General features: G+C 34.1%; 1 protein-coding gene across 2 annotated transcripts in view; it reads left to right on the plus strand.

Moving 5' to 3' along the window:
• MMP16 (matrix metallopeptidase 16) overlaps window positions 1–22,678 on the plus strand; it is a 163,647-nt gene that overhangs the window by 134,549 nt on the left and 6,420 nt on the right. For both annotated transcript variants that reach the window (XM_072330185.1, XM_072330184.1), the window contains 2 exons: window positions 12,489–12,627; window positions 20,824–20,974. In XM_072330185.1, the coding sequence (XP_072186286.1) occupies window positions 12,489–12,627; window positions 20,824–20,974 (290 nt within the window). The remainder of the gene's footprint in view (window positions 1–12,488; window positions 12,628–20,823; window positions 20,975–22,678) is intronic.

Genomic DNA, 22,678 nt, shown 5'->3' on the forward strand with positions numbered 1-22,678 from the left:
AATATTCTATCTATTCATTGGTTTTCAAAGCCTGTTTACAACTTTATTTAAAGGGAAAAGATAATCCACAATTACTGACACTCTTTTTCTTCATGAAATAGTGTAGTTTGATAGTTTGAATAAAAGTGGAGAGTATGACATACAATATCTATGATAACTTGAGTGATGAAGGAGGTTGCAAAATTACTATTAATGAGATTTAAAATAGAAGAGATGCTCAAGTATTTGCCATATTTAGGCCTGCAATCTATTATTAAGTGTACTGGTTATTTAGTTTCCCATAGCACTGTGAGGAGAGTATATCAGTGTAAGAGAAGTACCAAAAAGTACGTGTTTGTAACTAGAAAATCTCTGACACATTTAAACAACATATTCAGTATGTCTTCTATAGTATTTCCAAGAAAAATGGTAATGTGTTGACACAGTCTATATAGATGCAGGCCTTACAGAAAAACAATTTCCATTCCAACTCACTTTTACGCTATGATTTGTAAGGAGACAAGATCAGCTGCTGCATAGTAGACATCTACACCTCATACTGGTGTGCAACAACTAATCGAACCTTTTCATTCTTTAGCCTGTAATATATACTAACATGCTTTCATGCTTTGAAAGGTGAATCTATCAATAAGCCTTTATTTTTTTTTTTTTTTTTTTTTTTAATTATATTATGTGGGGAGGCATGTGTGTTAATGTAAACATGAAACTTTTTTTTTTTCCATTTGAGTCACCACTGCAGAGTGATATTTTTTTTTTTTTTTTCCCAGGATATTGTTGCATTTTTAATAACAATTTTATTATTATTCTTGTTACATATAAATGTGCAGTTTCTTATCTTTCTATGGTGCAGAATACTCCATGAACTCCTGAAACACACTGACTTGAACTCCCCAAGGAAACAAGCAAAATAATTGGGTGCAGACCATTTACAGACTGTTATGTAGACTCCCAAGTGCACTCACTACCGGGGAAATAATCAACAGCTCTGTTAAGGTCTAATGTTTATTGGAAGAAGAGATTTGTACAGAACTTCATGTACATGTGCCATAACTTGTAGTGCATTAGAGAGAATTGGAGCATTTCAGGGATTCCTGGCTGCAAGCCTAGATTTAATGCCTTCAGAGGTTTTTATTGTGCTTCTTTTATGACTGGCTGTTTGTTTGTTCATACTGAATCATCATCATATGGCAGTAGGATCATTTTATGGAGACAAAGTCTGTTTTACTTTGGACAAAATCAGAATGAACTGAAATGCTGAATCCAGTTTGGAACAGAGAAACCAGAAGGAAATATAGCTGTTTCTGTTGTTGTTTGTTTGTTTTTTCCCTTTAACGGAATTATCTAATTGGCAATAATACAAGATTAGTGACATGACTTGTATTAATTCGTTATAATTTCTTTGTCCTAGAACACATCAGAAAAGCCATTGAACCTATCATCTCCAGTTGCACTATAATGCAAGATCCATCACTTTTAGATTTTCAGTTGGAATAGATTTACTGGAAAAGTTCTGGTATAGAAGACTTTCCATGAAGACTTAAGTGCTCTCTGAGTATATGACTATGATATTGTATTTGGTGTACTCTCACAAGAGGCACAAATCAACTCATTGTTTTTTTTAGTATCTGAGAATGCTGAATTTCATGTATAGTGTTATCCATCTGCTGGTGGTAATCAAAGGCTCAGTGGCGTAATTTAAAAGTATTCTACATAATAGTTTTTACTTGAACTGAAGGCATTCTGTATATACTCATAGATTTTTATTGTTTCAGGGTATCTAGAAAGGTTAATATATTCAAAGAAATACATTAATATCATTGCTATGGTCAGCACAAGAAAAATAAAACATGGATATGCATAAAAAGATTTTATAAAAAATTGGAAAAAAATTGATAAAGAAGAATATATAAAGTATAAATTTGAATAAGACGGAAATAAATAAAATAACTGATATATTTAAATCACTATTTACTAATGAGAATAGATCAGAAACAAAATAAGGAAACAAGTATTTGAGATAGCAGCACCCATGAACCCAATAGTGTGCACTTGTTGCTAAGAAGACCAGTATTATCCTGGTGTGCATTAAAAATAGCATCCCTATCTACCCTGCCCTGGTAAGGTCACATCTGGATTACTGTGTCCATTTCTGGGATCTTCAGTTCTATACAGACGGGAAACTTATTGAGATAGTCCAGTGGAGGGCTGTTTTTCTTCTTCCAAAGCCAAATCATGGCATCATATCAGACATGAAGAAAATCAACTCTGTCCCAGATGAAAACAGGACAAGAGATGACTAGGAGCCAGGAGCATCTCCCTTATGAGGAATAACTGAGTCCTAGAACAGGTTGTCCTGCAGAAGACTTAGAAGTTATCTTATAAATATCTTATAAATATCTAAAGGGTGATGTCAAGGGGATAAGGGTAGGCTCTTTTTGGTGGGCCTAGTGATAGAAAAAGAGGCAATGATGTTCTATCCGAACATGAGAAAGAAATACATCCGTGTAGTAATTGACAGAGCTCTGGAACAAGCTGTCCACAGAGACTGTGTAGTCATTTTCCCTGCAGATATTCAAAACTTGGACACTTTATGGTGCAACCTACTATAGGCAACTTGCACTAGAAGGGAAACTGGGCTCAATGATCTCCAGAGGTTCCTTCCAACAACTGCTATTATGCAGTTCTGTGAGTGTGCATCAAAGTGTTCTTAAGTGAGTGCCAAATACTAGTAGCAGTTTTAAGAGATGCCTCTTTTAGATTGAAACTGTTGATATGGAGTAGTGTAAATTTGTTAGTTTGAATGTAGAGAATACATTAAAAATATTTAAAAAATAATAAAAATGATGCTTTCATCTGCACTGGCGGGGGCAACAGCAGTCATTAAATTAGACAAAATAACTTAAAAATTATGTTACTTAGTTATTTCAATTAGTTAATGCATTCACCTGAATACAGACAGGGAAGATCCAAGGCTCACATGAAGGCATCTCTTTCAAAAGATAATCTATAATCATGATTATAGATGCCTCTGAAAATATGCTATGTTCACTATATTCATTTGAAAAAGTTATTTCTCCATAGTTTCCACACGAATTATGCCAGAACTGTTACATAAATAAACAAATAAGAAATAAATAATGTAATGACCTCCTTAGGCACTTTAAAACATAAAATCTAATACTTAATGCTTTTTATTTTATTTTGTTTTTTATTTTTTATTTTTTTCTGGTATAAATTATATGTTGGAATATTGAGGGAAATACACAAAGTACTTGTATTCACCCTGAGCATTTCAGAGTTGTCATACAGTAGAAATAGAATTACACCTTTTCTAATGTAAAACATTACCATAAAAATACTTCAGCTTTGTCCACTTCACTCTAAAACAGATGAACTTCTTTTATTGCCACCGTTATAATTAATGAAATGTAGATGCAACAAATCATAGTTACAAATTAAGGATGTGGGTAGGAGATGAACAAATGATTCTTCCACCTAATCTTCCTCCTAATCTTTCAGGAGGCATTCCCCAGGGCTCAGTGCTGGGGCTGCTTCTGTTTAACATTCTCATTGATGATCTGGATGAGGGGATTGAGTGCACCCTCAGTAAGTTTGCAGATGACACTAAGTTGGGAGGGAGTGTTGATCTGCCTGAGGGGAGAAGGGCACTACAGAGGGACCTGGATAGACTCAATTGTTGGGCCAAGGTTAATGGCATGAGTTTCAATAAGGCCAAGTGTCCTGCATTTTGGTCACAACAACCCCAGGCAAACCTACAGGCTTGGGGCGGTGTGACTGGAAAGCTGCCAGATGGAAAGGGACCTTGGTGTGCTGATGGACAGTCGGCTGAATATGAGCAGTGTGCCCAGGTGGTCAAGAGGACCAATGGCATCCTGGCTTGTATCAAGAATAGTTTGGTGAGCAGGACTAGGGAAGTCATCCTGCCCCTGTACTCGGCATTGGTGAGGCCTCACCTCGAGTACTGTGTTCAGTTTTGGGTACGTCAGCACAGGAAAGACATGGAGGTGCTGCAGCAGGTCCAGAGAAGGGCAACGAGGCTCGTGAAGTGCTTGGAGAATCAGCCCTATGAGGAGAGGCTAAGGAAGCTGGGGCTGTTTAGTCTGGGGAAAAGGAGGCTGAGGGGAGACCTTATCGCCTTCTTCCAGTACCTGAAAGGTACTTACAGTGAGAGTGGGGCAGGTCTCTTCTCACTAGTGACAAATGACAGGATGAGGGGAAATGGCCTCAAGTTGTGCCAGGGCAAATTTAGGTTGGATGTTAGGAAGCACTTCTTTACAGAAAGGGTAGTTAATTACTGGAATAGGCTCCCCAGGGAGGTGGTTGAATCATCATCCCTGGATGTGTTTAAGAGCCGTTTGGATGTGGTGCTCAGGGATATGATTTAGCAGAGGGTTGTTAGAGTTAGGATAGTGTGGTTAGGCTGCGGTTCGAATTGATGATCTTCAAGGTCTTTTCCAACCTGGGTAATTCTATGATTCTATGATTCTGAGCGTTTAATACAGATGCACACCTGTAGAAATAACTATTTCTTATTGTTCTAGGAAAAAAAAAAAAAATAAATGTAAAAGCTGATTAGAAAATGTGTTTAAGCTCATACCATGGATAAAACTGACCAGATACATCGAGGAATGACTTGGCTGCACAGCAGATGCTTGATTTTTTTAGACATTTAAATGGTCACAGCAGAATGTCAGTTTCATTAATTTTTACTTTTTGACCTTTGGAAAGGAAATTTACCTTTAGGTTTGCTTCCTGGTTTGGTTTGGTTTCAACTCTTTGCTGTTCACAAGGCTGTTGTGTGCTTTTTTTCCTCATTCCTTGGCCGATGTGAAGTTTTTACTCTTAAGCAAGTTTTCTGAGAGGCCACCACCTCGAGTGTCAAGCTCAGCTGTGCCCTGCACTGGTGCCATTGCAGCCCACTGGAATTGGTTGGAAAGGCTGTGAATAGCATGGTGTCACTTGGTCTCTCTTCACATAGGATCCCTGCAGCCCCTATAGCCAGCACGTAGCACTGACACTGTGTACAAATCTCCAGAATATTCACTCAACAAATTGAAAAAGGAAGCCTTTGGATAAAATAAGAACTTCAAAATAAGTTGTAAAATAGAGGACAAAGTACACGTCTTAGATCTAGCACTGTGCAGCACTAGAAATGGGAAAGCTGCGATGCTGTATTTCATTGAAATTAATACATAAAGTTAGAAGGGATTTCAGAGGATTTACCAACACTTTGGCTAATTGACCATACTTTAAAATTTGGTTATATTTTTGCTTCAGATTTAGTTGCAGCTTCTTTTATTACATCCTATATTTATGGTACATAAAACAGTAGCAGACATTGGATGAACAAGAGAGCAGATTGCAATTTTATTAGCATCCGTGAAGTAGACGTATTTGGCATATTAAGAAATGAAGGGAGAAAAAAAGCTTTCGTTTTTGACTAATAGTCTTTAAAAGTATCTACAGAGTGCCATGGTCTTTTGACTCCTTTAGAAACAGAATTAGCATATTTTAATCTCTAATCTTTGAACTCTAACCATTGGATTATTGATCCTCTTTTTTAAAAGTACAATAAAAGAATTCAGCATGAGTTATGAGAAATGGTTTTGCATATATATCAAATGAGCAAAAGAGGCTATTCAATTTAAAGCTTCCTCAGAAGATGAATCCAAGAGAGCAGATTTCAACATAAACACAGCCCATTTTTGACCCTGTGTTTTGGTTTAACCTGGCAGATGACTGAGCACCATAAAGTCATTTGCTCACCTTGCCCTTTCCAGTGGGAAGGGGGAGAGAATCAAGGAAAAGAAAAAACTAAAACTCTTGGGTTGAGATAAACCTATTTACTAAGATATAGAAAAGGAAAAGGATAATAGTTATGATAAATATATACATATGTTTGTGTATATAAGAAGTGATGCATAAGCAATTGCTCACCACCCCCTGACTGATGCCCAGTTAGTCCCCAGGCAGCAGAAGAGAGTGAGATGAACTCCTAACACATTTAAAACTCCTTCCACTTGATGTCAGTTGTTATGGAATATCTCTTTGGCCAATTTAAATCAGCTGTCCTCATTCTGTTCCCTCCCAGCTCCTTGGGCGTCTCTCTCAGAATGGTAATGGCTCTGTACAACACTGCTTAGAAGTAACTATTAACACTGGTGTGTTATCCACATTGTTTTTCTCGAAGAAGCAAAAACATGGAGTCATCCCAGACACTCTGGAGAAAGCAATTCCATCCCAGCTGAAATTAAGACACCCTGAATAAATTGTTTGCCATTACTTTATGTTGTCATTTACGTAAAAAAACACATAAAATAAGTGGTACTAGAAAAATATGCATGCTACATCTTAGCAAAGATTTTCTAGGTAAAATCATTCCATACATTTCATGCTTGAAAACAGTTTATTTCAGGTGAAGTGTAGCGCTTCCTGCAAACAACAAATTCATAATTATACATCTATCTTCTATTCTGAGTCATAGGCAGTTCTTTTGATCCTGGTGTTGGTTAGATAAACATATTGTTAAGATAAGGGGTATGTTCATTACAAACAATGGCTGTAATTTGTGCGGAGGAGTGCTTCAGTGTCTCATTAACGATTAGTAATGGGGATTAGCAGTAGTTAACAAGTTGCATCACAGAGTTATATTCCTTACTTGCAAATGTAGGGAAGCATCAGAAAGTGAAATGTACTTGATGCTGGTTTTGCATCTATGAGATGGTCTGATGTCCTCTAGAAAGTACAGAATCTCACCATAGAAGATGCTGAGCAAAGTCAGAAGATTTCTGGGTTCTCGCAGTCATTTAGAGTACATTTTCACCCCATTATATAGTCATGCTTTTGTCACATACTCAGTAGAAGAGATGAATTGGTTTTACTAGTTCAAATCTTCCAACTCATTATGTATTCATAACAGTCCATAACAGTAGGCATGGCAGATAACAGTAGTTTTAAAGGAACCTTGTTTGTTCTTAATGTGAATCAGCTTAATAAGATGAGCTAAAGTATTCAGTCTGTATATAAAATAACCCATTTATTTGTTTCTTGAAGTGGTCTAAATTGGCAGCATCCATTTAATGTCTGATTCCTGTGTCACTTGAACCAATTGTTTTCTTCTGTGTAATTAAGTAGGAACTGAAGTGGGTCTAATCTATACATTTCCTTGCAAATCCTGTATGTATGAAAATAGTAATAATAATAATGTCAGAAATCATTCTCAAAGCTAATATATTTTTCTACTTTTAAATGCCTTAGACTGTAACTTTTTCTTCTGCCCCATTAAAATTTTTTTAAAGAAAAATTCTCACAAGCATTTTATTCTTTTTTCCTATTATGTACATTGCTCTTTGTACATGTACATTTAACCCTTTCATAGGTTAAATGCTATAAATTTCTATTTTGGAATGTTGAAAATGGATCATATGAAAGAAATAGAGAAATTCCCTAAAGTAAGTAGGAACAAAGACTTGAAATGTGTTGCACACCCAGTAGCAAACACTTTTATCCCCCCATCATTGGAATGTCCTGGTGAAATTCAGATGAACAAATGGAGTTTATGTTAAAAAGTGTCTTTTGAAATTAGATCAGGATTTTTGAAAGGATTATTCCTGATTCATAACTACTTTGATACAATAAATAATATTCACAAAAATTCACAAAACTTTGAAGTTCTCTCATGAAGGTGTGTAGTTGTGGGCCTTCATTCTCGACCTGTATCATGTTCTTTAGGAATATAGACTGTGAAGGTTTTATTCTCTGATATTTCTTTGTACATAACCCTTCTTTCCCTGTAAGAGAACAATTTAAAATTGCTAAAGATCATAGCTCATTATTTACCACGTGATGTTTTTACATTGGTCAGATAGAGAAATGCATGTTGATTTTTTTTTTTTTTTTTTTTTTTTTCAGTTTGCCTCTCCAGCTTTTCATAGCTTCTGGGAATTTTTGATCTTCTATTGACAAAGGCTTGCATTTGTATATGATGAGAGATGGCTTATGGGAAAAGGCATGACCCAGGCTGAAACCTTAATGTATTTTGTCAATACTATTAACCTACAGTATTAATTGGAATTCAGCATTTAATTAACTTTGATTTAGGGCAGAAGTATTACATTTATTTGCCTTTCTGTAGAAAATTAAATTGGCGTAGCAGTGATCTCTGAGGATCACAGCCATAGGAAAACTACTCTTGTGGCTGCAGATTCTCTGTTTTTCAGTTTTGCATCTCATTCCATCTTTTGGAGGTGGAATACCCTTAGCAGCACTATATATATACTTTAACATAACATCTTTTCTTTCCTTGTATACCCACAGCAAGTTTTTTTGTTCTCTTGAAAACCGGCACAAGACATAATTTCTTCTTAAAGGCAACATAATTTTCATTGCCAGGTAGGCATGAAAGCAATCACAAAGAATGTTTCCAATTTTTTATTTTATTTTATTTTATTTTTATTTATTTATTTATTTTTCTAACTCCAAATTTTGAGAATGTTCATCACATTGGGCAGTTTTTCTGTTTTTAGTGAGTGTTCTTTAGAGCTCAGAGTCAGGGTTGAGGGGCTGCGTGTCATTGCAAAATTGTAGGTTGAGTTCATTAAATGTACAATAAAGAGCAGAGCTCTGGAGATTCTGCAGTGCATTAATGTTTGGTGACAGTTATTGGTCTGGAGATGAAGGAGAAAATGGCATGCTGAGAAAAAAAAAAAAAAAATCTCCATTAATTTTGCACTAAAAACTCTACTAATTTGATTTCCTAATATAAATTAATTGAGATATTTTCAGATGTTTTTTTTTTTTTTTTTTTTTTTTTTTTTTTTTTTTTTAATTCTCCTACCATCAGTTTCATCCCTTAAGGAACATGGAAAATGTTTACAGTGAGAAAAAATACCAGGGAATGGTATGGAAACTATTATGATAGAAATACAGATTTAAATGTCCATTTTTTAAAATGAAATAGCAGCAACTTTTAACAATGTGAAATAAAAAGAAAATAAAAGGTACAAAGTCTTTGATTAAGAAATGTTTCTAAAAGAGTTCATAGAATCCAATAAAATGAACACAATTTACCTCAATCATCACTGAAATGCAAGTTTGCTTGTTTTATTATGTATTCTCATTATGAGACAGATCTTTTTTGCTATAATGTAGTCTTCCATACAAGATTCTCCACAAGGAAATGCTTTTGTGAAGATTTTTGTTATTACAATGCAGACACTGCTACATTTTATTCCCTTAATCTATTCTCTAAGATAAGGAGAAAATTATCTACAATGTTTACTGACAATCCAAAATGGTTTATGTACCATCTCTGTTCAGTTTGTTTCCTCTTAAAAATTTTATATCAGTCAATCTGAGTGACAGTTCCTGCTCATTCATCCTACTATTTGTCTTTGTCCATAATAGTATTTCTGAAGTAGCTCACAGTCTGTCTTTTCTCTATGTCCATTATGTGATTCTTAAATGTATTGCTCTCTTTTGAATTCAGTTTTGATTTTTAGTTTGTTATAGTTCCTGTTTTTTGAACTGGGGATAATTGTCCAAGTTTAATTGACTTAGTATGCCTGTGGTTATAATATTTAATGATATATTATTGTACTGTATCCCAGCTGCACTGAGATGATCTAGGTATTTGGAGCTAGTTGTTAATGGCTACAGATGCTTACAAAAAAACATTTGCTAACCAGCAAGGAAAGGCACTAAAATATATGCACTCAATCTATGTGGTTTTTAGGCTTGGAATTGCAATGCATGTAACAAGTCATAAGTTCAATCTGTCTGCAGGAGTTAATGTGTTTTGTGGAGATAGAGTAATTAGGAGTATATTAAACCAATATAGTGGAAAGAAACAGCTTTTCAATGCACAGTATTTCTCAAAAGAGACAAAACTGTGTTTATTTAGTATAAACAAGTATGCTGAGGTGTGTTTTGTCAGAGAAACTGTTTCAGACTATTTGCTTTCAGTGTGAATGAGTGAATTCTTGAAGTGAATAAGCTTTCTTTATGACTATGCCTCTTTTCAATTTCAGTAATAGCCGAACTTCATTGTAAATGCATTTTCCAGTGTTTGTATCTGTTTACCAAAATCCAGATGATAAAATTGCTAGTAAGCATAAGTTTGTCAAGGAGAAATTCAGTAAATTTTGTCATATGTGCTGAAATGATTCATTCTTTTTATAAACAGAGCCTTTCTATTTGGTACCTCAGAAAGATCCTTGGCATGTTTCATTGCCACATTTTCTCAAACTGAGTTCCAGAGTTTGAACTCTGGCAGCCAAAAACTGTTAGGTCTGTTAAGTTCATATAAAATACAGCCAGGAAAATTCAATTTACATAAACAAATTATCCTGTCAATACTCACCAGCACCTACCTTGCCCATTCTTTTAAATGGTCCAAACTTCCAGTCCTGTTTTCAGACATTTCCGGATACTTACTCCATCTTATTGATCTGCCTATCTCCGAAAATACATCTCTTGGCAAATAATGTGATTGCTTCTGCCTATTTATGCAAGAATTTTAAAATACTAGAATTATACCCTTCCAAAATTTTATTTCTGTGAAAGTCTTTCATCAGTCAGTTCCTGGAAGACTGTAATGCGGTGTTAGTACAGTTTAAGGACAGGGAAAAAATACTAACGGAATTTAGGAAGGTCAGTGGGACAAATTCTTGGTAATGCTGGTACTGCTCCATTGAATTTCCTGAAGTTTATACTATTAAGAAATTTATACTACTAAGAAATTTATACTATTGCACATCAGAAGGCAGAGCTTGATATGTTATGCTCAAATTATGTTTCAGGATGGAATACTTAGACATTAAGACCTGTGGAATATGAATATCTTATTTCAAGCCATAGATTCTTTCTTCTTAATATTTGTCAGATATATAAAATTTTTGAAAAACTTCCTGAAAACGAAAAGATCCTGAATTAGTTCTTGCAAAGGACTGCTATTGTTGATGATACAGAAAATGAAAGTGGGTAAATGAAGGCTGAACACGAGTGAGCAGCTGTGAATTTTCCTAATTGCTTACAAGTTTTCACACTGGCAGCTGTTATGTTGCCATACACATTTCCGCAGATGCTTGTGTATGCTGTGAGTTAGCATGTGTTTAGAAAGGAATCCATAAAAGTAAAGTGTCATCAATTCTTAAATTATCACCTTTGGTTTAGGGTTCTCCTCAGCCACAAGTGACAGGGAGAGTGTATCAGAGAGTTGTCATTGCATGTTTTCTGCTTTGTTTTCTTGTTTGTCAATTTGTTGATGCCTCGGGACAGAAGATGCAGGCCTAGTGGGCCATGATAGTAACTGATACCAAAAAGGAGTTGTTTGGTTACTTTTTGGAAATTTTTTATTTGCTACCCCTTTTATGATTATAAGACCAGGTTCATATACGAATGTTTTGAAATTATTTCTAAATTTGTAATACATAATAATTCTAACATTTTAAAAATATATACCCTTTAATCTTGTTATTTTACCTGTGTTTTAGATTTCTCTGTAAAATCTTAACTTGTGTTAATTTCATGTGAAAAAAGTAGTCACTCAATACATAATTCATCAAATATACAAATTCTGAAAAAAAAAAAAAAGTTATTAAATGTAGGTATAATTATCATAATCAGTAAAACTAGCATGCTTGGGTTAACATTTTATTATTATTATTGCTGTTGTTGTTATTATTATTATTATTTTAATCATACGGTGATCTAAAGTTTACAGTCTTCTGAAATCACATAACCAGATGTTCAAGGTGCTTTCTCTAAGCTGTGTTATTTCCCACAGGAGCACAGATCTCTTTTTTGCTTAGCAAGTTGATCCATACTGAAGACATAAAACACTAATGACAGATATCTGTCAGGATAGCACTTTGTCATATAAGGGGATTTGTTCTATTATATATAATATTAATAATGTGTAAATGTGAAAATGTATATAAAAAGTAAAATACTTGACTAGGCCATCTGTTTTCAACAGGAACTTTTTGTAGTACCACTTCAGCTCTTATAGCAAAGATATCTTTATTAATGATTACTAAATACCTTATATATTAATTTCTCAGTTGAACATTCCCTATCAGTCAACAAGGCACCTTCCATATAATTCTCACTTAATGTAGTAGCACATCTATCCCACAGGGAGAAACCATTTTTAGTGTCATCAACATGAAAGAGAATGGTGTTGAGAAGATTACATCATCTTATACAGCACACTGAGCAATCTGCTAAATGTTATCCACTCCACACAGGCAGTTCAGGTGGACAGCTTATTCTAACTTCAGGGAATTAGCAGTTTTGGTACATTTGGAATGAGAGGAGGTAGCATGAATGCAAACACAAATACAATTATGTGAACATCAAAAGAATCTGCACTAAAACTTCTGGGATGGGCTGCTCATTATTTCCAGGATATCAACTTATATATCTATGCCTCAAAGCACAATAAGAGATGTGTATTTGTTTTCCAGGATCAGTGGTTTTGGCGAGTCAGAAACAACAGGGTGATGGATGGATACCCCATGCAGATTACCTACTTCTGGAGAGGGCTGCCTTCCAGCATTGATGCAGTTTATGAAAACAGTGAAGGGAATTTTGTCTTCTTTAAAGGTAAGAAATATCAGAATTTGTGTAATACATTTGACCGTGATGATTTTTTTGGAATATAGTTACTTATTTTTACTAATAGTTTGTAAATTATGTGGCCAGTTTCCAGCTAACTGAAGAGTACATGAGTTATATTTTTTTTAATTCAGTCAACCCAGATTTAGTTTATGATTACCCTTCAAAGTATCAGATTTTTTACTTTGATATATGCCATAGAAATTTGGAAGTATACATGCAACACAGTTGCAATGCAGGATCCAATGAATCATATGAATTTGTATGCTATGCAATATTTCTTTGGAAAATGTGGATCAGAAGCAAGAATGAATACAGTTCAGTGTATTTTCATGTACTTCTCTTTGCTCTTCTTTCTTATTACAAATGATATTTGCATTTTAAAGTGTTACCTCACCTGCATATATCTTGCTGTCTATTGTGATGCATTTATTTAACATGAGTACTATGATGCTAACATTTTCAGGTGGGAAATGAATTGCAAAAAGCTATTTTTTCCATAGATGTATCTTAAGTATTTTTATAAGTTTCAATCCAGACATCATTAAAATTATTCAAATTCAGATTTTGTGAGAATTTGTCTTGCATGTTTATTGAATACTTATTTAGCTACAGAAGAGTGAAAGCCATATGAAATATGTTTCATAAGATAATAATTTAAAAGAAGAAATAAGAAACTGCAATCCATTTATTTGTGTTGTGAGTGATTCACTTAACCCACTACAAAAGTGTAAAAAACATGTTTGTGTCTAAATTCTTATGTCAGAAATTATTTTTTACACACAGAATCATTAACAGGAAGATATAAGTAATACTTCATGGAAAGGTTATCACCTTTGGAACACTAAATTTAAAATACTTAGTAACATGAAGAAATAGCACATAGCAGTACAATGAAGATAAATCTTATCTTCCGTTAATGGGGAACTGGATGTGTTCAAGGCCAGGTTGGACAGGGCCCTGGACAATCCAGTACCTGATCTAACAGTTGGTTACCCAACCTGTAAACTTGGTGATCCTTAAGGTCCCTTTCAACAAAAAACATTCTATGATTCTACAAACTTGTAGGCTTTTTGTGTGAATACTAAGATAAATCACATTTCATACAGTTCATTTCTATTTACATTATGTCAAAACAATGTATACTTTTACTTGTATTACAATGCAATAAATGTAATGTCTTAACATCTGGAAAGCTGGTAAGTTCAAGAATCATTATGAAAGTACCTCAGAATTCCCATCCTACTGCTTGATTTTTGTGTCCGTGGGTCATGAAAGGATAGAGTGATTATTCTGTAGGTATTTCTTGGCTTATCATGTTGCACAGAGCAAAGGAGCCATCCTGTGCATGTGAACTCTTCTCAATAATTCTGGGATACACTGCCTGAACCTCAGACAGGAATTATCCAGCTCAGTGTCAGACCTGCTTTCCTTTCATTTCCTGCTCAGACATCAGAATTTCTTATGTCACCATTTAAATCTTTGCCAAATGATGGCTGACTCATGTTAGGCCATAGAGGAATAGATTGATTCTATTATATGTAATATCATAAGTTTACAAAACAACAGGAGAGGCTAAGAGGATTTTTATTTTTTATTTTTTTAATATGGGAAATTAAATAATCAAGTTTAATTAAAGCAAGCAAAAACAATAGTAATGTGTTTGTACAAGTCATAAAATTAAGTTCTTTTCTCTCTTGCATATCCTCAGATTTTGTTCTTTGTGTTCAAATCAGACAACTTTGTGCCTTGATATCATATACCTGGATTTTTCAACTTTCTTTTGTTCAGAGTTCCTTCCTGTGTCTTTCCAGTGACATTTGCACTGTCTCTTTGTTTGCAAAAGTAAAAAAATACTTACATTTCCTTGTAGGATTTTTTTTTATTATTTCTTTTTTTTTTTTTTTTTTTCTGAATTTTTGCTTCTCTGTCATTAACTCTTCATGATATTCAATATCTACCTGATGGTATTTATCTATCGGTGGATTTCATATTTTCTTAATGCTGCAGAATCTACATGTTCAACTGAGTCTTTTATATGTATATCCTTGACGGTCCCATTAAAAAAAGATCGCAGCTGCTTTGTGAAACATGCCTGCAGAAGTCTGAGGGCTGCTCTGAAAGTAATGCCTCCTATTCTATTGTGTTGGCCCAAAAAATTGGAGACAGATGTTGGTCATATTGCTGTAGAGGTCAATTCTTCCCATCAGTACTTTGTTACATTTTGTTGCCATGCAGCAGATGGCAGAAGTGGGGCAGTCTGACAAAATGGTATCTGAGATGGAAGTGCAAAGTTTTGGAATTGAATTCTTTCAATGGAAAAAATGGCACTCTCTGGCACTGATCGACTTGCTGAATGTTTTTGGAAACCGAACAAGATGTAGAACAATGACGTGACTGGAGGTACATTTCAGCAGTAGTGATGGTGACATGAAAGACAAGCCATGTTTCAAATGGCCATGCACAACTGCAACACCATGAAATGAAGAGCTTTTCCATCAGTTCATCCATGCAAATTGGCAGATTACAACCAGTGAACTGTATATGGAGATGAATATCTGCTTCAGTGAATTGGAAACAGTGGTAGAATCCTGGAATACTACAAAGTTTACACTAGCTGGGTCCCACAAATACCAACACAGGAATAAAAAGAACATTTGCAAGGTTTTAAGTACCTTTTGAACCAATTTGAGGCTGAAGGTGATAGCTGTCTGGATCACATCATCACCAATGACAAGATGTATTGTCACCTCTATAAGCCAGAGTCAAAATGGCAGTCCGTGGCGTGGCAACCTGTGAACTCCCTGTCAAAGAATACATGGCCCTCAGCAGGTAAAGTGATGTGTATTCTCTTTTGGGATAGGAAAAGAGTGATCCTTCTGGATGTTCTGAAACCTGGGGAAACCATCATCTCTGATCACATCATACTTCTGACTAAGCTGAAGATTCAAACTTCCAAAGTCAAGGCAGAGAAGAAGACAGTACCCTCACTAATATTCTTTATTTTTTGATAGCCCTCAAGTGTTCAGGCACTTGGACTAAATAATCTTTGATTTCCACTTGCAACTCAACTCACCTCAGCTATTCTATTCTAATTTATTTTGTTTAAATACTTTCCTTTTAAAACAGAAATTATCAAGTTTGAAATAGTTGATTTAAATAATAAACAGGTTTAAATCTTCATTACTTTTTTTTTTTTAAATTAATAGCAGTACTAGATTTTTTTCTACATCTTTGTATTTAAAATTTATTTGTTGGGTTCAGGATATTAATAGACTTCTGCTTTATAGTACTAGAAATAAAATACAAAGCAGGTATAAAAGTTTATAGGATAACTTTTTAAAATGGAGCTGTGTTGTAATACGTGAGCCATATGCTCATATTGGGATGACAGCTCAAGATGGAATATTTATTAATGATCCTTAGAAACAACATTATAGTTTTTTTTGTTTGTTTGTTTGTTTTTTGTTGTTGTTGTTTGTTTTTTTTTTTAAATATGAGAAATGTAGTTCTTCTTTACTTGTCCTAATAAAAATCTATCAGTATGCTTAAACGTGCTTAGTGTTGCTCTTCTGAGAATATTTGAGGAGCCTCTGAGGTAGCACATAATGTGTTAGATGTGTGTAGAAAACATAGATGAATCAATTTCAGGACTATTAGATCAAATGTCTTCTTTGGTTTTGAAATTTTCCTGGATTTGAATATTTTTTTCACACATTGACATTTAAACTAATTCCATATACTTTTATTTTATTATTTTATTTTATTTTATTTTATTTTATTTTTTAAATTAATATTTGTTTATACAAGGGAAAAGATTGTAAAATTTCAGTAGGATGCTTGTAGTGCAAAGCTATAAAGTGATACTTGCTCATTTTGGGTGGCTTAAGATACTTGGCCTGCCTCCTTATGACTCATAATATTCATAAAGTCACAGCAATCTGGTGGACGGCTGCTTATAAAAAGCAGCTGTTTACATTCTTGTTACTATTCATTGTGAGTGTCCATGCAGAATGCTAATAAGAAGACAGCATCAGAATGATACTCTTTTTTTTTCTTCTTTGATAGAGGAAATGTAAATAGTAAAATTTATTCTGTGAACCTGAAGGAATTTATATGAAGCTTAAAATGAAATTGTCAAGCCATCTGCTCTGTTGAATGTTATGGTAAACCAAATGGAGCAATAGAAATGCTGCTGTAAAACTCACTGTACCAATGCCACCATCATAACTTTCAACTGCACATACCTCACTGCCTGACAATTTCGTATTGAAAAATAGACTTACTATATTGCCAGATCATGGAGCAGAGTGGTAACAGAGACAAGAATTTGGAAAAAAGTAAGCAAGAGTAGTAGTTTGAGGATATTAGTAAGAAGGTGCTTGATCCTGGTTTGAAAGACCAGAGTTAAAAGCAAGGGTGACTGGAGAAAAGCCTTCCAGAATTAGATATTCAAATGCTACCTGGTTTCAGACAAATAGAAGACATAAAAGCTTTGAGAATTTGACTCATCATAGCACCTGTAGTGATTGTGCGCTGTATCCTTGCAAACACACATATCATAATTGCATATACCAAGAATAAGAGGCTTGATGCTGGTAACCCTGGAGCACAACCATTAGCATTTGGATTCTAAAATGAATGAATGCAGTTTCTAAAATATGTACTATTATTTGTAGTTGGCAGTAGGTAGTTAAATAGTCTGGAGACTATTTGGAGCTAAATATTTGATATTTTAAAAGATGCTTTGCAATGAAGATAGCATTTATTTCTATTATTTTTTTGAGAATGTCAAAGGTAGATGCTAAGAAACTTCAAATAACTGCAGTCACAGTTCATGTTTCTCAATTGTTTCCCTAAAGTTGTGATATTTAACAAAGCACCATTGGAAAAAGTAAGACATTTTGACTATTTTATCCCTTTCTTCATTCCCAGCTTGTGACTTTAACATTCTGCTTGTTGTTAAATTAGATCTTACATTAGGGAATAAATGCAGTGAGATGAAACATTATAAAGCTTGGCAAGAAATCATGAAACTTGTGGTGCTGTATTAAGCTTGGTGAGAATAACAAACCTACCAACCAGCCCTTAAAAATAAATAAATAAATAAATATAAATTTGTTGAATAAATACAGTGCTAATTCCTGCCTAGGATGTAGTGTAGGACACTAACCAGGCATTAGCTATCTGTAAGAAGGGTGAAACTGTGGTTATCTTAGTTTTGTCATATATTCTGTATTTCTATTATAATCATAATTAATGAAGTGCATTGACTATTCACTTGAGGAAGTGGCATGTGACCTAAATGCAAGCATGCTAATTTAAACATTTATTTTTAGTACACTTTAAAATATATAATTTAGAAATAAAAGGCGCTAATTTTCATTATAGTCAAGCATCATTTGGAGTTATTTTCATCTCACTGTAATATGTGCTTCAGCATTTGAATGCTTCCCATTCTTACTGTGATTTTTCTGAAACTTTTATCTGATCAACAGCCACACACTTTCCCCCAGCAGAGGGACAGAAGCTAAGAAGAGAAAAAAGAAAGAAAGAAATAAAAAAACAAAAAAAACCTCCACACAAACAACAACAACAAAAAAGTAAAAACTGACAGCCAGATGGAACATTTGGATTTCTTATACACAGACCTTCCCATTAATAATCAACACAGTTGTAGCAGACTAAACATATCTTCCTATGTAAATGTTAAATACAATTTCCTATAGTTAGAATTAATAGAAGCCTTGCCCACTGATGTTAAAGCTCTCAATGCCCTACTGTCTCAGTTTTTAGATAGTATTTTATACAGTATTTTTATAGTTACATTTATCTTTTTTCTATTTATCCAAAAAGAATTTGCTTCCTAATAAGAAATTGTGAAGGGTTTAATTTCTCACTTGAGTCTCACATCTATACTTTGTTTGCTTTACCCTACTTAGTTATACCTGAATATGTAACAAATACCTTACTCAGTAGTGCTGCCACTTAAAATGGTGTGTATTCAACCGATGCTTGTTTTGCTATGATCTGATCTTGTTAACAGCTGAGTTTGACTTGTTGGGTATGGCTGATAATGATCAGTTCCTAACAATTGGCTTTACTTGTGAAACATGGGGAAAGGTAATAGCATTACATATATCACAGCATATGCCTCCCAATGCTGTGCAACAGCTGTCATTTTGAATGATCTTCTGAAACAGAAATGAGCTGGCTCAGTATCATTCACTGGATGCCATCTGTTGTTCATGATGTAAGTACCAACTAGTAAGATCCAAAACACATGACTTCTCTTATTCTTGCGTTTGCAACTGCCATTAGTATGTGAAACCTTCTGTGTCCAGTTATATGAATTGAGAGAAAGTTAAACCACGTGGGAGCAGGGACAGTGAAAGACTGAAGATCACCATCATCATCACCACCTTTAAGTAATATTTTTATGGAATCTCAGTTAAGATAAATGTCACACTAGCACAGGCTTTAATTCCAGGTCAAAATGAATCTTAGCTTTCTATGTCTGTTCTTATATCTCTGTGTCCCTTTCATTTTCAGTACTTCAAATGGCTCTGCATGCATTTATTCTTTGAACCCTTCCTTTCCTGAGCTGGCAAGGGGGAGAAGATCAATCTGTTGAGCAAACTGTACTGTGTGCACTTGGAAGTGGGTGAAAAGCAGCTGTAAATAAGCTGATAAAAAATCGACTCTGGAAACCCAGCATGGGAGGGCCTGAAACTATATCCCCTCTCCTAATTAAAACTGTGATAAAATTAAAGTGTGCTTTAAATCACTACAGTATAAACAGGGAGATTAAAATAATAATAATAATAATGTTTCCTTTAAACTCATATTTAATACCACCGAGGGACAGATAAAATATAAAACCAACTGCAATATAGCTTTCTGGATTTTTCCTCTTGGTGTCTGTCATGTGTCTAATCCTTGGGTTGATATTATATTTCCTTCTAAAATATTTATTCAGCACAGTGCCTTAAGATATTAAGTTTGTGTAAGAGTCTGACTAGCCTTATAGGTAAATATGACTACATTGAACTACATTGATTTTATCTCTTAGGATCTCTTTCTAAAGGTATCTGAGGAAAATATATTTTGTCATAGAACAAGAAAATAGCAGAATAGTTTGGCTTTGAAATGATTATGTAGGTTTGAAAAGACCACATACCTCCAATCCCCTTGCCATAGGGAGGGACACCCTTGTCTAGATCCTATTGCTTAAAGACCCATCCAGCCTGGATGCAAGGATATAACCTTTTTTTTTCAGCCCCACATATCTATGTTTGAAAGAAAAGTCTTTACTAAAAGACATAGGTGAGAAGTGGATTTTGAAAAAGAATTAGAAGAAAGCAAAAATGTAAAAGTGAAAAGATGGTTACAAAAATAGACCATGAGGCACAGTATTTTGAAAAGTTTCGAGGAAAGAATCTGGAAGAAAACAGAATTATTAGAGATATCATTAGGTTAAAGGATTATAATATGAGACTGTGAATTGAGTAGTATGAGTCATGGAAATGTACGGTGAGAAAGACGAGCTTGGCTAGAAAGCTAGAACAAAATGGAGTTGAGGACTGGTGAGTCAAGCTATCTAGTCAGAAGAGGGCACAGGAAGCATATTCTCCAAATATAGGTACTCTGGAGCCTATACTGGAAAATACTGGTGCCAATTTTGCTTTTATAGACATATATTCCCAAATATAAACATGTATGTCCATATAAAAACATACGTTAAACTAGTAATGGCAACAGTAGGGATACAACTGCTGAGCATTACTGTGTTAAGACAACTCTTCATTTCGGAAGCACGTGATTTTTACCTGTGGGACATCAGAATCTCAGTCTGCAGTGTTTAGGCCATACTAAGGTTATTAATGTGAATACATTATATGAAAAAATCTGCTACACTTACAGTTATTTTAAAGTAGACTGTGTATCATGCATAAGTATTTTAACTTTTTAAAGAGAGAAAGAATATGGTGTAATAATAGAATATGGTCTGTATAAAAATAAGAAATTCATATTTCTTATTTATTTGTATGATTTCTTATCTCATTTTATCTTAAGAGTAACTCTTTCCTCATGAAACATGCTTTAGAATGTGTGCATTTCAGTTCTGTGAGTTCTGAGGACTAACACCCATATATGTACATGTATATATATACTTTCGTACAGGTAACAAATTCTGGGTTTTCAAGGACACAACTCTCCAACCAGGGTATCCTCATGATTTGATAACACTTGGAAGTGGAATTCCTTCCCATGGTATTGATTCTGCAATTTGGTGGGAAGACGTTGGGAAAACCTACTTCTTCAAAGGAGACAGGTTGGTATAGGAATTCTACAAGTTAGCCGTTTGGTGGATAACAACTAAGCATTACCCTTTTGCCCTATTTCTCAAGAAGAGTCATGTCACTTATATAGCTCAGTGTTTTTTTGTGGATGCAGTTAGTACCTCTTGCATTGAGGGCCATGCTTTTTTCAAATTTCTGATATCTTGTATTAATGTTAGCATGTTGGAATGAGGTGTCTGTTTCTAGTAGAAAATTATCATTTAGAAATCAAGAAGCAAGTCAGAGTTGTGGCAAATTTAAACCTAAATACTCCAGGTAATGTAATTATCTTTCACTCAAAGTGCAAGACAAAATCTTGGTAAAATCTGGGTCCTTAAACACACTTTCAGTAGTCACTTTTTGTCTCTGTCTTCATTTCCTTATCTGTAAAATTGCAGGAAAGAATATTTTTCTGCTTTATAGAAATGTTAAGATAACTCACTAGTTGTTGAATTCCTAAATATTATTTGATGGTGTATTTTACCCATATTTAGTGTGCTACAATCTTTGTTGATTAATGTATTCAGAATACTCAGAAATAACTTGTATAATAACTGCATTAATTTCTTTAATGTTTATATTAGTATTTTTAATAGTACAGTTGCTGCTGTTATGTATGTATATTGTGTAATGCTTAGGATTCTGAGATATTGATAGTATTACTGAATCTCTTAAAAGATTAATTTAATGTACATCATGGGATATGTTTAGCATGCTACAGTTAATAATCTTTTACCAGTACTATAATATTGCAGTCACAACCAATTGTACTGCTAGTGCTATTTAAAAATAATAATAATAATAAAAAGCATCCTCCAACAGTCAATGTAAAGAAAGTAGATAATAAAGTAAAACTCTGTGGTGTTTGAAAAATAGATATCATTTGTAAAGCAAGTTAATTTTCAGATAACAGTTTTCCACCTCCATGCTCTTGGTAAAATATCTGAAGTAGGAATCTTATGTGACCTCTATTTCCTATAACTCGTTAATGTCATTTTGTACTTTCATACACAAACACTTTCTTAAAATACTTCTCACAGAAAACTTAGTGAACTTTCAGAAAATCAATCAAACAAACAAAAAACATCTGTTGATGAAGAAAATTTCTTCTTATATCTAATAAGCACAATAAAACTCAACAGGATAATAATACATGACTATATGTAAGAATGTTGAAGATCAGGAAACTTGCAAAGACGGTTATCTGTTACAGGATATTGATAACCAGTGGAAATAAACTCATGTTCCACTATGTTTTTCATAGATTATTATTATTATTATTGTTATTATTATTATTATTATTGATAAGGAGTTTAATTCTGATGGTTTTAGAAGTATGTATACATCTACAACTGGGCTGCTCTGATCCTAAAAAAAAAGTATAGCATAAATGTAGCAGAGTAGTGGCAGAAGGTATGAATGAAAGGGAATCAAAACATTATGCCATAATCAAAATAACCATGTTTCTTACCTAACTCAGAGACGTGTAAAAAAAAAAAAAAAAAAAAAAAAAAAAAACTACAGGAAAACATTTTATCATTTTATCCTCTCTTATTCCTGTCTTTAGAATTGAATAGTGAAGAACAAGATGATAACAACCTTGCTGCACCTCTTGACACATGGCTTTGTTTAAGCCTGTCTATTTTTTGCACTATTAACTTAATATTTTTTCAATTATAAAGCTTAGTCATCTTGTA

The sequence above is a fragment of the Excalfactoria chinensis genome, chromosome 2 (genome assembly GCF_039878825.1).
Source record: "Excalfactoria chinensis isolate bCotChi1 chromosome 2, bCotChi1.hap2, whole genome shotgun sequence".
Lineage (NCBI taxonomy): Eukaryota > Metazoa > Chordata > Aves > Galliformes > Phasianidae > Excalfactoria > Excalfactoria chinensis.